Source organism: Citrus clementina, unplaced genomic scaffold, assembly GCF_000493195.1.
Source record: "Citrus clementina cultivar Clemenules unplaced genomic scaffold, Citrus_clementina_v1.0 scaffold_2, whole genome shotgun sequence".
NCBI lineage: Eukaryota > Viridiplantae > Streptophyta > Magnoliopsida > Sapindales > Rutaceae > Citrus > Citrus x clementina.
This window is the reverse complement of record NW_006262688.1, coordinates 13,335,868-13,352,792: the sequence shown is the minus strand read 5'-3', so window position 1 is coordinate 13,352,792 and position 16,925 is coordinate 13,335,868. Positions and strand designations below refer to the sequence as shown.

The following is a 16,925-nucleotide window of genomic DNA, read 5'->3' as shown; positions in this document are numbered from 1 at the left end:
GAGAATAAAATAAGATTATCAAATAAGTAGATGATATTTTAAATATTTTAACATTTAAAAAGAGTTTTTCAATATTTACTCCTAAAAGCCCAAAATTTCAGTTTTTACTAGTAGAGGCAAAATATGTTATTTAGACTTCAAAAGCTCTATTAGAAAAATAAACAAACAACAACAAAAATTACCATAAGAGCTTATGAGATTAAATAAACACTTATGGCTATTAAATAAGTCATACCAAATAGGCATTTAATACAATTTTATATATATTCTTATGTATATTATAAAAGTCCAAAATTATCATTATTAATTAAGAAATAAAATTATTAACTTTAAAAAATGATTATCATTGCCAATTATGTTTGAGATAACAAAATAGAAAAAATAAAATTAATAATATAAAATATTTATTTTAGTTATCAATTATTGTATATACATAATAAAATATATTTTGAATACATGTTTATAAATGTAAGAATAAATTCAACGTCATGTCTAATTCAATCATTTACATTTTTATAGTAGTTTAAGTGTTTAACAGTAAAATTTACTAAATGTATATAACTGTTTTTAAAACTCACAATATTTTTTAAAATAAAATTTACCAAACGTTTAATTAATTTCTTTCACAATTGATTATTTTTATAACACAACTAAAACAATTATTTACCCTTATTAATATTTTTTTCCTCAAATCTTTTCATATCACGTAAGTCGATGTTTTGGATTATAGAAGAAAGCATGTGTATGCAGTATGCGTAAGATCTGTTATTTTTGACAAGCGAAAATAACCAAAAGTAAAAAAAAAAAGGAGTGGGCCCAAAATTTTAAGGCCCATGCGATCCAAAAGATAGCCCAATAGTTTTGTTTGAATAGAAAAACTCCGAAGCAGCAAAACCCTCGCATCGCAACTGGCATCAGTTGTAATTTGAAGATTGAAGAAGCAAACGATAAAAAGAGATGGCTTTGACCAATTTCATTCTGACAGTGGCTGGCGTCAGCGCTGTGGTTCTTCTACTGAGAAGTGACGTCAAACAATCGGCCTCTATTTTCAGACGCAACGTTAAACATATTCGCAATTGGCTTGAAGAAGAATCCACCGCTGCCTCAAAGTAATTTCTTTTTCCTATTTTTTTAAATTTCAATTTACTTTATATAATATGATTTGTGGCTAATTCTTTTTTTTTATAAATTTTATAGAATAGGGAAAATTAATCAGTAACTAACTGTTGTTGCGGAAAGATGATAGTAATATTGCTTTTTAATTTATATATAAACGAATTTAGGGTTCAACAATTGTCTGGTTAGCAGCTTAATGCCATTGTAGTTGAAATAATTCGAGGCTCTTCTCTAAGTTAGAAAGGGAATGATGTTCTGTTCAACATATGCCCTAAATGATTAATTTGACATCTTTGTCCCATTAGTTTAGTTATTTGGGTGCTGCAATTTGTTGTGGCAGAGGATTTGGTCCTTGATCGAGTGAAATTAATCGATTTAGAGGAATCTAATTACGAACACCAAGTAGTTGAATTGCAGAATGCTTTAAATGTTATGAATACTTTGTTGCGTCTAGCACTGCAGCATTTTCTGAGGTTATGAATACATGTGTAAACAGTAGGAAATGAATTTTTTTTTCCAAGAATTTATGGCTAGGGCCTCGGAAGTTAACCATTGCTTCAGGTTCTTATTGCATTGGTTTCTATTCTAATATTGACGTGTTCTCCAGAACGAGGGTATAAATTTCTCTAGTTTTCTCGTATTGTTAGGCGAGCATAGTGCAGTTATCAATCCTGTTCTGAAGAAAATTCAATGTTGAGTCCAACACATCTGTCTGATGGCTTCAATCCTCTGCCGGATGTTTATATAGAAGCATCCTTGATGTTGATTTGATGTCTTTTAGCAATCCTTTATCTTCTTTTTATTTTTTTCCTTTTTTCAAGCTTTCCCGACAAATTTAGCTGCCAAATTATTTAGTACTGAATTCATGGAGTTCTCATGAATTGGTTTAGTCAGCTGTGATAATTTGAAGTTGCACTGATCGGCATGTTGAGTGGCAATCGGCTACCCTTTTAAGGCCCTAAACTGTAAATTTTTTTTGGCTTAAGCTAGATGATTTGTGTTAGATTCCAGCCAATTATGAAAGACTTCTGTCAAAACTGCGCCATGACAATACTGCTTCTCAAGTTCTTGTGATTACTTTAAATAATAGGAAAATAACCTCTGAACTCAGGTTGTAATTCTGACTGTCTTTGTGGTGAAGAAAATCTAAATTTATCTTCTCCATGGCCTTCCTAATTATGCATAATGGTTGCGGTAGTTTACTTCTTTGCTTATTGTTTCGTGAATATTTTTATTTATTATTTTTTTCCGTAAATGCCGTTTAAGTTGTTTTTGTATGTGAGATTAATGTGACTTTGATGAATGTTGTTTCAGAGCTGCAGAGAACATAAAGCCCAAGGAGCTGGAGACAAAGATTCCTGAGAAGGACACCCCAAAGGAGAAACACTAAAATGTTTTGGAAGGGGAACCTGAGTGTTGTTTTATAAGAAGAGTTTATAGTTTGATCTTTAACTTTTTGTCAATTTTTTTTTTCTTTTTCGGTGTACTTGGAATAAATCTTGGTTATGCTTTCTGGGACCTATTCCGTTCCCTATTTATACTGATGTGTGTAAATTACCAAAAAGAACCTTTTATTTAAGTTATATTTTATTCTAGCTTCAGCATTAAATCTTTTTGAGAATTCTAAGTGAGGTTGTTCATTGCTGAAGCCCCATGCGCCCTGTTTGTCAATTTTGACATTCTTTTGGCTGAAATGTATTCAAACCAAGCCCCTTATGCAGAGGCTATTGCCTCTCTCCATGCAAACTCAAATCTGTGCTTTGTTCAACCATTACCATCACGAACTCGTTTACAGGCTATTATCATCACCAGTCCGTGCATCGGCCTTGAAGGAAGAATGTTGGAACAAATGAGGCATGTGTTTTCTTTGAATTTCTTTCACAAATCATGTCTTTAATCAGTAATTAGCTTGCGAAAATCATCCTTACCTCATCTTCATGTCATAGAATCGTCAGAACGAGCAACTTTTGTTATTTAAGTTGATTCAGACATGTGACGATAGCTTTTGGTCTTTGCTCAATACACAAAAGTCTGTGGGTAGCGTCATTTTCAACAAAAGGAACAACCATTTTCTGGTGTCAAAATTTTTGACTTCATTGCCCAATCATCCATGCACGGGCATAAGCGTAAAGGATAGAAAAACGAAAGGGATCCCATGCTAACAAATTATAGGCCAAGATTTTGGTCATTGTATTTGTATTGTTCAAGCAGAAGGAAAGTTATTGCTATTAAGGTCCTGGTGCAGCAACATAACAGCTGGCTTGCTGTGTAATCGCTAGCAACAGCAAAAACTGTTATACTAAGTTAAGGTAGAAGGCGAGCGTGGGAAATGAATTATTGAACAAAGCATTGGATTGACTGAGTTAGGGGTATTTAGAATCTAATCCGATCCGCTCAATCTGTCTGATCCGTGAAAATCCGATTCGTGGATTGGATATGGATTAAAAATTTAAAAATGCGCAGTCGATGGATTGGATATGGATTTACTTCTGTAAATCCGTAAAAATCCGTGAATCCACAAATATATATATATATTTAGTTAAAAAATTATTGTAAATTTAATTAAAGAATATTATAAATGTGACATTACATAGTTACATAAGTACTATAACATATCTTAGCCATTACCCAATAATAATAAAAAATAAAAAATAATTAAATAATCAAATATACAAATATAACTTGTAAAAATTGTAAAATAAAATAAAAGCAAAGTTACGCGCACTAGCAAAAGCAAAGTAACATAATGCCAAATTATCAACAATTTGCAAAGTTACCCAAAAGCAAAGTAATATAACGCCAAGTCATCAATAATTTGCAAACAAAAAACCCTAAGCTTCCCCGCCGTCACATGCACTAGCAACACCCAATATTGATTCGATACACTCTCAACACCGATTTGAAGGACGTCGGCTGCACGATTCCAGCGAGAGCAAACCATCTTCTTCCTCGAGTCCATCGAACCACTTCACGATCACTGGTTCTAGCCAAACAATTGCACTATCACAACCTTCAAGATCGTCACCCATACTTCTCCTAGTTCCCATCGTTGACGGCTCTGTAATCACCACTTTTCGACAAGTACAACAGCCCTGGTGAAGGATCAGACTATGTTTGGTTTAAGAAACTTCGCCATTTCAATTAATTGTGGCTTTATTTCAACAATTAATTTCGGTGTTATATTAATGTATTATTGTAACTTTATTTGAACAATTAAACTTAGTGTGTTATATTTTGAAACTTTAAACTTATTATTGTAGCTTTATTTGAACAATTAATCTCAATGTGCTATATTTTGAAACTTTGAATGTATTATTTTAGTTTTATTTAAACAATTAATTTATTTAAACTTTATTCAATTTTAAATTTAATTGGTAGTAAAATTATTTTTATATTAGAATTTTTTTTATTTCATTAGTTCATGGAATGGGGAGAACTAAAAAATTTTAATTCGGAAACTAATGCGTAAAATAGTGGATTGGATAGGGATTAAGTTAAATCCGCATCCGATCCGCAGACGTATGGATTGGATATGGATTGAGTCAAATCTGCATCCGATCCGCAAATGTATGGATTGGATTTGGATTGAGTTTAATCAATCCGTGGATTGGATTGGATTGAAAAATTATAATCTACAAAATTATAGATCGGATATGGATTGATGTTCAATCCGTAAAATCCGATCGGCGAACACCCCTAGACCGAATATATTTAAGGACAGCAACTGTCCTGTAGTTTGGTAAAATTGTCATAGAAACCCCCTTATTTTCAGAAATAATCACACAATTTTTTATGAGACGCACAGATCTTTGCTTTTTTTTTTTTTTTTTAAGAAATGGTCGTATGAACCCTCAGAGGTTTGTCAAAAGGTGGGTCTGTGTGTCCCAAAAGAGGCCCAAGTGACCATTTCTGAAAACAAACAAAATATTCGTAACTATTTCACTAATCCAAAGTGTGTCGATGTCCTATTCCCTTGATTGAATTTGTACCAAGAGGCTCACACTGATCCCTCAGGTTTTTTTTTTGGCTGGAAGCGGCATATTGAAGAATGCCCGGCAAATGGAAACAGCCGGTGCTGTTGGATTTTTGGGAACACTTAACGCAACAAGTGTAAACGACTGAACAAAAAGTTCCCTGAACTCCGGGGCGGGACTATGTAACGGCCTGGGGGACTTCGAGTCGAGAGAAAACTTCATAATTTGCCTCTCAGGTTCCTTGCTTCCATATTGTAGCCCATTCTGAACTAAAATCCCGGTTCTACCTAGTTAAGGATTTCTACATGCCTCTTCTGTCCACCAAAAGTTCTGTTACAGGTGCATCATTTGATGCTCTTTCAGTAGAATTTCAAGGTGTGCCCCCCAAGTCCTTCCCCTACTGAATTTTTCAAAATGTTTCCCTTCAACCATTTGTTTTTTCTCTGTTTTTCCACAACTTCTATTTCTGAAGCACGTCTCATCTCTTAATCGACAAGAAAAGAAAAAAGAGACTACCGCGGGGTGGGGGCCCCCCGTCAAATTTATGGCGGAATGTTTGACCCAATTAATCTTAATAAATTGAAGCTCATGTAGAACATAGAGATGGGAGTTGAAAAACAACTCAAATGAAAATCAGTTTGTTTTAATTTAATTTGTCACTTGTGTGAAATATTTCCTTAATTTGAAACTTCTATTCATAGTAATTTGTAGGCCCTTCAAAATAATCTACAGGTCCTTCCAAATTAATAACAAGAAAAAAGAAAAAGTGATTGAAAGAAAGATACAAGATATGAATACTTTGCTATAAATTTCTTCTAAACATGACCTACCCTACCCTACATCTATACTCGTGCATATACAAAACAAACAACAGTACAAATAGAAAAAGGATAGCGGAAAGGACAAGCAGCCAGCCACCTCCATACGTCTTATAAATTATATGTTCTAGAATCCATGAAAAAATTGTTCTTGCAGAAGTAAAATGCAACTTGAATTCTTTCTTCAAATAAAATTTCATTTCATGCATAAAAGACACCAAACCTTTTCAATTTTACGCTCATCATTTCTTGGTTATTATGAATCATGAAATTTAATATCTACTGGCCTACACGTCCGCTTTAATTTTCTCCTTTAAGCGAAGCGGTAACACAGCTGGAAGCCATTGGAGTTGGCAAATGAATTTTCGAGCAGCTTCGAAGTAAAAACTGTACATATTAACACTCATCATTTTTGGTAAGGCCTCCAGCTTCTCCCTGTGAGAATTAGCTGCCTTATTGTGGACTTGTGGTCTTTATGGGTGTGACTATATTTGCACCCTAAAATCATTTGCACTCTAAAAATTATGAAAATTGATGGTACATAAAAAATAATATAACTAATTATTACATGTGTGACAAGTATTACTGAATTTAATACAACTACTGCTTATATATATGTTAGTTTTCAAAACAAATAAACACATGTCATAATATTATTTGTTTGTTATATTAATGACATGGTTGTATTCTAAAATTTATTCAAAAAATAATTATAACCACTTATTTTAATAAAATAATATATTAGAAACATGTCCATAATATTAATTACTATTAAGTATAGTAGATTATAAATTAGTATAACATAATTACGCTAAATACTCATCCATTGTTCAATGTGTAATCCTCTTAATCCCTAAAAATTTTATTTCCAACATCTTAAAATATATTTAATTGAACAAGGAATAGATCAATATATTGACTACAGGATATATGTACCAAAAGTGAAAAAAAGATTAAAAGAATACGATAAAAATGGTCATATTTTTGCTTTTTGATTTTCAAAAGAAGAAATAAAAAGTAACACTTTTGGTGCTATTTTTTTTGAATTTATGTTATTGTTTTCAATCTTAATAAATAAAATTGATCGACGACCTTTTAGCATTGATGAGGAGGCAAGTAGACTGTTGATTTGCTTAGTTTTTCTGAAGCATATATCTTCATGGCGAATAATTTGATTCAGGAAAGTAAGGCAATCGATGAAGTTGTTAACATCATATATAATAAATATGAAAAGTAGAGTCAAAGGTTGCTAGCTGCCAGATTATTCAGCTTTGCATTTATTCAAGACCACGAGTGATGCCCAAAAAACTTTGTAAACCTCATTCACACTGGGACCACCAGTATCATAATTTTCCAGCTTTCTCTTTTCTAGGCTACAGAAAATTGCAACATAACTCATTATATTATTGTTAGCCTGTTAGGGTTGCAATTTATGAATCTTCGATGAAATTCCCGACAGATGGACGATGGCAGTGACATGCTGAGAATTGAGATTTTTTTTGTCCCCCCCTCCAAACCCAGTGAGAACAATAAAATGGAGGTCAAACTTGCACACATAATAAAATAAAATTGAGAACGGAGTAGAAGGAGATTCCGGCGATCCTACTCTAATGCTTAAGTAATTCAAATTAGTGTTATAATGCACTTGCCTCTCTTCATAACTTGGCGAATGTGGGGAGCCGTTGGCTCTTGGTCAACTTCCTAGATATGTGGGTATGAAGTGGAGGTACACGGTGGTTGTAACTTCATCTCCTTTATTTTAAGTGATTGCAAAGTAATTAATGTGCTGGTTTGTTTTATTCCACCTGAGCTGGTTGTTTGGAGAAATTAATTTCCTATCAGCATGCACGTATTCGTAATGAATAAACGTTCTTCATGATTTTTTTTTTTCTTCTGGTACATGAAAGTAGGAATTTTCATTGTTCAAACTATGCAAAAAATACAAGCCTGAGATCTAAGCTTTAGCAATGAAGTAATTGCAAGTTGTGTTCAATTTATTACAGTATTTAACAAATGTATGAAAAGGAAAACAAGTCTAAAAAATCAATAATGACAGTGGCATCTAGGGTTGGCAATGAGACGGGATGGGATGAGATTTACCAATCCCAGTCCCATCCCGTATATGCAAATGGGATGAAAAAACGTCCCAATCCCGTCCCTATATTTTTTTTGGGACAAAAATATGTTCCAATCCCGTCCCAAAAGAGATGGGATCCTGCGATTGGAAAATTTTCCATTCTTAATCGGTAATGAGACGAGATGGGACGGAATTTGTCAATCTCACTCCCGTCCCGCATATGTAATTGGGATAAAAAAATATCCCAATCCCGTCTCAAATTTTTTTATGGGACAAAAATATGTCCCAATCCCGTCCCAAATGGGATGGGATCCCGCAAGATCCCATCCCATCGGGAAAAATTGCCATCCCTAGTGGTATCAATAAATTATAAGTTAGATTGATGATTTTCACATAAGCCCCATTTTTTATTTTTTTTTTCAGTTACATAGAATTTTTTTGTATTAATTAATATGTTCGTGGTATTACTCATAAATTAACAAGGAAGATCCCCTCCCATAAATATTAATTAATTTTAACTGGTTGCTTAAATTTAGATTTAGAGTCATCACATAGATATTCCAAAATTAAGTTTTTTCAATGTTCAAGAGTTAACACGTGACAATTAAGGCCACATTTGGCATTATGGTTATGCAGTTGTAGTTTAAAACTACAACACTTAATTAATTTTAAGAACACTTGTATGATAAAACACCTATAATATTTTTATTATTTTTGTAAAAATTATTATTTAAAAATCATATTTATCATGAACTATCAATTTCTTTTATAACTACAACTTCTTTTTCACCTCAATATCAAACATGCATCGTCGTAAATATAAAATGATTTGAAAAATTGAAGTAGAATAAAACCTCTACATATACATAATAATTTTTTTTTTAATTGTAGTGAGTCCGTTATATTAAAGCTCCCCTAACTTGCAAATCACAGAAATTTATCATAAAACTTAAAGATGACTGAGATGATCACACTTTGAGCATTTAAAGCATTAATTAGGAACTAGGAGGTCTTGAACCGAGTAGAAAATTTTAAAGAGCATTATGTACATGTCTCACAAAACTAAATCGACTATTGAATGTTTAAAATTTATCCATACATCTAAATTATTTCGTTAGCACTTAGCAGTACCATTTCTACAACATGATGCTTACAATTAAGTCCTGAAGTCTCTGAAGATCCTTATATATATAAAATCAGATCATCACTAGGCATTCTTATGTCACTTGTTGGATGAGCAAACCTGCTACAGTGTTGCGGCACACTGAAGAGTTTAGCCAAAAATACTCATATCCATTAATGAGATTATCTCACATTGTTCCAAAACCTAAGTATAAAAGCTTGAAGCTACACTCAACTCATAATTAGCTAACTTTTGAATATGAATTAGACTCATGGATTTTCAATGTTGTTTTCAAGATCAACTTGTGCATAAATAGGTTTATGTTATCTTTTTACCTAATAATGATCTGGCAAAAAAGACTAGTTAACTCGTGCATTCAGAAAATTTTTATTACTTAATAGACAAATTTACATTAATCTTCTAAACACACACCAAACCAAAAAATAAGATTCAATTTAATGTAAACATAAGTCTTTAAATTATGTAGGATCTTTTTCCAATATTAATTTTACAATGAGTGCACAACTTTATTTCCACATCCATCTAAGAGTAAATCCTAAATGTCATGCATCTTTTGTGGAGGCATACAGATGTAATTTCACACTGACCATAAGGCTTCAAAATGGAGTGTAAATTTGCAACTGATTCAAGATATGCTCAAAGTTGTCAGTGGGCTTCTCAATTCGATGATTATGCATCCCTTCGTAAGTAGTCACTACGATGCCTTCATCATTTGTTAGACGTTGAACTTGCTTCTTTACATTGCACCCTTCGTGTGTACAACGGTAGTAGCTTCTGCATACCAAATTTAATAATCGTATTATGAATTTCATTACTCTCACTAAAAACTATCATTAACTGATCATGACATAATTAAATGATCTGTATTGTATGTTTATAATTACAACAGCTGTATGTGCTTAATATAATTCTCGGCACCTCAATTTCTAGATGCATCAAAATGGAAATGGAGAGTGGAGGAATTTACTGGAAAGAGAGTCGTATGTTTCATTCTGAACCTACCTATCTGAACGTGGATATCAAATTAGATTAGGTTACATGGAAATAACTGTGAGATCTATATTGATAAATTCAGTTGATTCATTTTTTATTTTCGGATATCTAAATCAAATTCCTGGGGCTTCTCTCTGCGTATATGTGCTTGTGTGTGTATTGATATTGCAGTGTCATAGAAACCCAAGATCTAATTAGCAGATTTTCTTATTTGGACATCTAAGAAAGTCAGTGTATTAATTTGATTACACCTTTTACTACAGTCTTTAGAGTACATTTTGAGAAAACCTAATATGCCCTAATTTGTTGTACAAAAAAGAAACAGAGAGTTGAAACTGTGATCTAGAACTCTTGCCTGTCTAAGTTCTTCTCTTCCAAAACGATTCGTACAGAAAGGAAATTCGGGGGAGAGTGAGAAACCCTAGAACTAAATTAGAACTAATTAAAATCTAATTCCTTTACTTATGTGGCAACCAAGCAAGGGCTCCTGCATATATCTTACATGGATCCGGAGCTAACACTAATCTGAAAAGAACAATTGCACTAAGCTCTTATCCCCGCAACCAAGATAAATTGATTTCTTTATCAAATGAAATCTCACTTTTTGGAGAGTCCTTAAAGCAGTAATAAGGCTAAGATGTACTTGAATATATTATACTAGGCATGAAGGTAACAATATCAAAAACCAACTCAAAATCTATGAAATCAAGAAGTTGTAATTAATTTAACTAATTACGTACCTGGGGAATTTGTTGTCCTTAACAGCTTTCTGACCATATTTCCTCCATCGATAGCCGTCATCGAGTATATCAACTTGGCTTCTTGTTTGGAAAGCAAATCTTGGCTTCTTAATTTTCTTTTCTCCCTTCATTTTACTTGATTTCTCTTCACTTTCAGACCCATGAAAAGCTCCATTAATAGAATCGTTTTTAACTATATCTGTGTTTGGTCCAGAATTTTGTTTCAACCCTAAGAACCCACCTGATGATGAGCTTTGATCCCCATGACTAAAAACATGATCACTAGAATTTGCTATATAATCTGTTGTTGTCATCACAGGATAAACCGATTTCCCTGTAGATGAACAAGGGAAAAACATTTGGCAATTTTCCATGCAATCAATCAAGGCAGCACTTAATTAATTACCAAAAAGAAAAAAAGGAAAAGGAAGAAGAATTTAAGTTTCTAAGAATGTTGAAAATTAGCTAAAGGAGAGGCTGCAGGTTGGGAAGAAAGAAACCTCATTCAGCTATATATAGAAGAAAGTAAGTATTAAATTAAAGGTGTCGTAGACGGCAAGAACATTTTCCACGGGAAAGAAAATAGATTGATTGGAATTTTATTTAGGAAAAAAAATTAAAAGTGGAAAAATGGAGGCGGCTTTATCATTAGAAACAAGACCTCTAGTGTGTTAATTAAATTAACCGAGTTTATCAAATAGAAACCACTGTAACATTTTTAGAAGTATTATAGAATCATTTGATGTGGGAGAAAGTTGTGGCACGAAATTCGCTTAGTTAATTTGCAAAAAGTTGGTGATGACCATCATAGAAATACTGTCAGCTTTGACTAACACCAGTTGTCTATATCGCACGTGTCTGCTGTTTGTGGAATTTGACTCATAAAATTTGAAAAATCTTGGGCACTCTGAATGTACTGTAGTGCTTCTGTTAAATTTTTATCACATGCTTGCCTTCCAATCAATCAATAGTACAATAAAAAGAATTCATACATGCACATATATGAACAGAGTCCGGGGCTAATCACATGGACGAGTTCATTATATTTGCGAAGACCGACGGCCCATGTAACGAGCTCTTATTGGGCAAATTGTTGGACCCATATGCCGAGCTCTTTCAAAGAAAGATCCTCACGTGGGCCATTACTCCTCATAATCACCGATGTAATCAAAACTCAATATATGACAATAATCTAGCAAAGATAGATGTGACTTTCTGTTGCGATATATTATTTGTTAAAATGCATCCATCCATTGACTATTGATATGAGGAAGTGAAAATTTTGGATTACCGCTCTCGTGAATTAATTATTTTTAAATTGTCTCTCACTTTTAAAAGTTTAAAGTTATCTCAATTTTTATTCAAAAAATAAGGAAAAAAATGTGAGTGAATTGATGAATTTTTCTGTCTTCTTTGCAAAATACAGATAAATTGAGATTTTTAAAAAGTAAAGGAGTGATTTGAAGTTATTCAATTGATGAGGGGTAATTCAAGGGATAATTCAAACTTATCCCTAGAATCATCAAGAAAATGTGCATTTCTCATGGTTTTTCATTATTTTTGCTATTTTATTTGTTAATATTTTCTGCAATTTTTAGTTGACTTTTGATTAAACAAATATGAATTTTGCGTTGATTTTTCAAAATCAGTTGTGTGTGAACATAGTAGCATAGATATTACATAAAATTTGTTTATAATAAATAAGTAATTGATTATTCAGATATTATGTTATGGATATGTCTGCGAGTGCGTATTTCTCAGTTTCTTTCCAGGAAGTAGCATCGATCAATATTTCCCCTCATGATGCATGAACTTGGCCACTTTCTTTTTCTCTTAGTTGTTCTAAAAGCAAAAATGGAATGATCTCATTGATACTCACACATATGATGACTTTACTAAACACGGCCCCTGATTGTCAACAACGCTTCTTCACTTTCTTCTTTCATTGGCTGATGGCTAGCTAACAACAAAGTGTTAAAACTAGAGTACACCCGCTGTCAGTCACAACGATTCCTAATCAATTTTCATCGACTCTTCTATACCTGATCCCTAATCAATTTTCACACATATAAGTATGTGGTTTGAAATGAAAAAATTGAAAGTATAACCCATATTAAAGGGTTTGCAACCTTAAGTCAGATCAATATTTCTTATTATATATATTGCATGATAATATCTCTCATAATATAAAGTGTGGACTTATAGTTTTACACCGCTATAAATTAAAATTTTATTGAAGTACATCTATGTATATAGGTATAAAATATTGAAAATATATGGTACTTGAAAAAATATGGACACAAATATGTACATTAAAATTTCTCTTTAGTTACAATATTTGGACCAACTAATTTTATTACTATGAGAAAGTTATAATTTAATAGAGGTGTATTTACAAAAATTATTATTTTGACTTAGTTATTCTTATTGTAAATAATATAGAGATAAAATATCAGTTGTATTGATAATTAACTAATAGAGCATGTCAAATCCAATATATATATAAATATTGATAAAAGAGATAGATATAGTATAAAAAAACTAGTGTGTAAAACTATATAGTGTTGGGAATATGCAAAGTAATCTTTGAAGTCTAAAGAAGAACTCACGATCTCAAATAACTTTAAAAAAATATATATTATTCCATTTTAATCCTTTAATATAAAATTATAATTATTACTATATGAAGGCTATTTCGTCAAGGCAGGATTCAAAAAAATTATAATTTATTAAAATGTGGAGTTAATTATTATTTATAACTAGCCTAAATTTGAACCATAATTTTATATTTTTATATAGAGTATCATTATAGAGAGATTTGATTATATCATCTTATACAGAGATAATATATTAACATGTGTCAAGTAGGTCATTAGTAGACTCCACGACAACGTATTTACCCTTGAGATTTCAAACATTTTATTGATGTTTGACATTTTAAAATATTTTAGAAAATTACAAACAGATAGAGAAAATTTTACCGAAGAAAATATGCTACCAAATCGAGCAGTTGAATTTTCAATATACGAACCAAATCAATTCACCAGAATTTTAAAACAAATGAAAGTCAAATTGGTTTGGATGCATGGGGTTACATATTAAATAGTTCTAATCGACACAAAGTATACAACATTGATATTAAATAGTTCTAATCGACAAAAAGTATACAACATTGATATTTGGCCTGAAATCTTGTCTATCAAAATTGTTAAAATTATTATTTTTTTGGTTAAAATCAAACTAAAATTAGACGATGGCACATTGCCTACCAACTGTCTTGGGGCAATGGCTCATCGCTCAGATTGGAAGATACGCCATTGCTCTGCCATCGCCATACCCCCAAAAAAAAAAAAAAAAATTGGGCATATTCAATTTAATAAAATTTCGGACCAAATATAATTTTTCTAAAACAAAAATAAAAAGCTTCGGATTGCTGTCATTTTGAAACCAAATTTGTAATTAAAAAAAGTATAAAAATAAAAAAAAAAACAATGGAATTCTAGGTCTAATTAATGAAATTTGACAGCATATATACAGTAAGTCGGTATTTTATGAAGTTTTCCATACCATCACATTGAAGGTGGTACCTCCAACATGAATCGGTTTGCGTATTTAGATTTAACATGGCGTTCAGAAACAAAAAACAAGAACCAAAAAAAAAAAAAAATATTAACTGGAAACTTATGATAACAAATTTATAAGTAGTAAACAACAAAGAACTCATATCTTTTTTTGGAATAATAATAAAATCTGCCAATGCGATTAGACGTTTATCCAAAATTCTTGACTCTTAGTCTTAGATCACCTAGTCTCTTAGATTAGTTTTATAATGAAAAAATTAATAATGAAAGTGACCACTAAACCATCGAGTAATCTTATAAATTTATAACTTAAAATTTATAAGAACTCTAATGATTTTCATTGCTATTCGCTACGAGTAGAACTATAGAATTTAACTTTTTTTTTTCAAACATTGATCTATGACCTAGAAAAATTACATTTGACTACCGTAGCCAGCCACCCATTCCTTAAGAAAAATAAATTGCATAAATAATTTAGAGAGAGCTATCCAGAAGTGGATGAGTTTACCCGTAATGGTCACAGATACTTGAGCTGTCCTATCATAGACTGATATACACGTTGTTACATTATCTTATAGGGTCTCATGATAATTAATTTTAAATTTTTTACTTTCTAGTCTAAATGATGAATTTTTATTAGTGTTACTAAGTTGGATACAAAATTATAAATGCAATAATAATTTTTAAATATATTAGATAAATCAGATCGGTCTATTAGTAACATTTCATTTAGGCGCAATTCTTATTCTTCTTTAATTTGAAAAATAAAGACTTTGTTGAAAGGTTTTACTAAATTACATATGATGAAATTTACATCTACCCAAAAATTATTTTTTTGTATGACTAAATTGTTATTTATCAAATAACTAAAAACTCATGAAAAATTATTTTGAAATAAATTCTAAGTTAACTTAGCGGTTGCCTTTGTGAGTTTGTGGGATTCCTCCTGAGGACAAACGCAAAGGCTTGCTTGGAACGTTCAACGTACTCTGAAAAGTACGTACAGGACTAGCATGCCTATGAAAGAAAGAAATAATAATAAATAAATTTTTTGAGCAAGACAAATTCTAAAACATCCCATTTATTTGGTTAGCTGGGTAAATTTTCGGGACGATTCGCGAGAAATAATAGATAATTATTTTAGTTGGCAATGATTATCGGCCGCCCCGCCTTCTCAAACTTCGTTTTATGTTGCCAAAAATGTCATACTTATTACATGAGGAAAATACTAATAGACCCCAATTGTTTATGAAAAGGGGCACAAAGTCGTTAACGTTTGAAAATAACACTTAAACCTAAAATTATTAATGGATTCTGTTTGGTTAAATAATTATAAGGTTAACTTAGCATATTCCCTTCTAAATTCAGTGAATTTACCTAAAATTCTTTGTCCAAAATAACAAACCTAAGACACTAAATCGATGAAACTAAAAACCCTATAAAAAAAGTTACAAACCCTTAATTCCCTAACCAGTGCTGCTGCTGTTTGTGCCGCTGCTTGTACCTAGCTGCTATTCGTGATGCTGTTTGTGTCGCTTCTCTTGTCCAGCCGCTGCTTATGCCTAGCCAATCATGGCGCTGCTCTTGCCTTAAAACCTTTGCTCGTGCCGCTGTTCGTGGCCTGAAGCCACTGCTGATTAACTTGTTTGATTTTAGAGAAGGCAGACAACTCTGATTAACTTGCATTCTTACAATGCAGCCATCATGAATTGAGTTAAAAATGCTTCTAACAATCCTTGGTAATATATTTTTTTAAGTTTCTAGTTCTTTTTAAATGCAACAAGCTCAAATTAGAAGATAATTTTTGTGCAAAAAAGGGGATCATTAAGTGAGGATTGCCCCTAATATATACCTGGTTTTTCTTAGTCCTTGGTCTTTATTTTGTTAGTTATCATGTATGTTTTTTTTATTTCTCCCCTGCCAATAATCATTAAAGAAAACAATGAATTTTCATTTTGTTGTGTGATCATATGCTTTGGATTAGGAAGCTACCCCTAATCGTGAGGAGAAAGTTGAATGTTTCCAGGCAATATGGAAGATTTATATAGGTGCTTGTGACTAATGAATATGAACTTGAGGTAATAGATGAGAACAACAAAACAGTTATCATTAACCTATTCTATCAAATCAGATTTTTATAGCAAAATTTCAACCTTATTAATAAGGGTATATACGTAATTTTATTAACAATTTGTAGGCAGAATGGGTAAGTCAATACATTGACTTGAATGCTAGAGGGAGATAACGATAGTTATAAGTTGAAAATAAATTCTCTGTTAAAATTAACGGAATGATTAACTGATTTAAGATTTAAGTGTCTTTTTCAAAACGTTAGGGTTTTGTCCATTTATCTGAACAGTTAGGGTGTATCAATCATTTTTCTTTATTACATTAGAGCAAGGAAAATTCTGACCGTACATTAAGTGTCTATTTCATATTTTTAACAAACAAAAGGGTTATTGCTTTAGTGGACATGCTCCAC

General features: G+C 31.9%; 2 protein-coding genes across 2 annotated transcripts; one reads left to right on the top strand and one right to left on the bottom strand.

The window, feature by feature from the left end:
* Positions 1-909: 909 nt before the first annotated feature.
* LOC18052987 lies at positions 910-2,769 on the top strand. Its single transcript, XM_006446974.2, has 2 exons — positions 910-1,109; positions 2,431-2,769. The coding sequence occupies exons 1-2, from the start codon at positions 958-960 to the stop codon at positions 2,504-2,506; spliced, it is 228 nt and encodes a 75-aa protein (XP_006447037.1). The 5' UTR covers positions 910-957; the 3' UTR covers positions 2,507-2,769.
* Positions 2,770-9,604: 6,835 nt separating this feature from the next.
* LOC18052986 (probable WRKY transcription factor 75) lies at positions 9,605-11,321 on the bottom strand. The gene is made up of 2 exons (XM_006446973.2): positions 10,863-11,321; positions 9,605-9,903 (listed from the first exon to the last, which is right to left on the bottom strand). Exons 1-2 carry the CDS (start codon positions 11,234-11,236, stop codon positions 9,726-9,728), a joined length of 552 nt encoding a protein of 183 aa, XP_006447036.1. The 5' UTR covers positions 11,237-11,321; the 3' UTR covers positions 9,605-9,725.
* Positions 11,322-16,925: the final 5,604 nt, after the last annotated feature.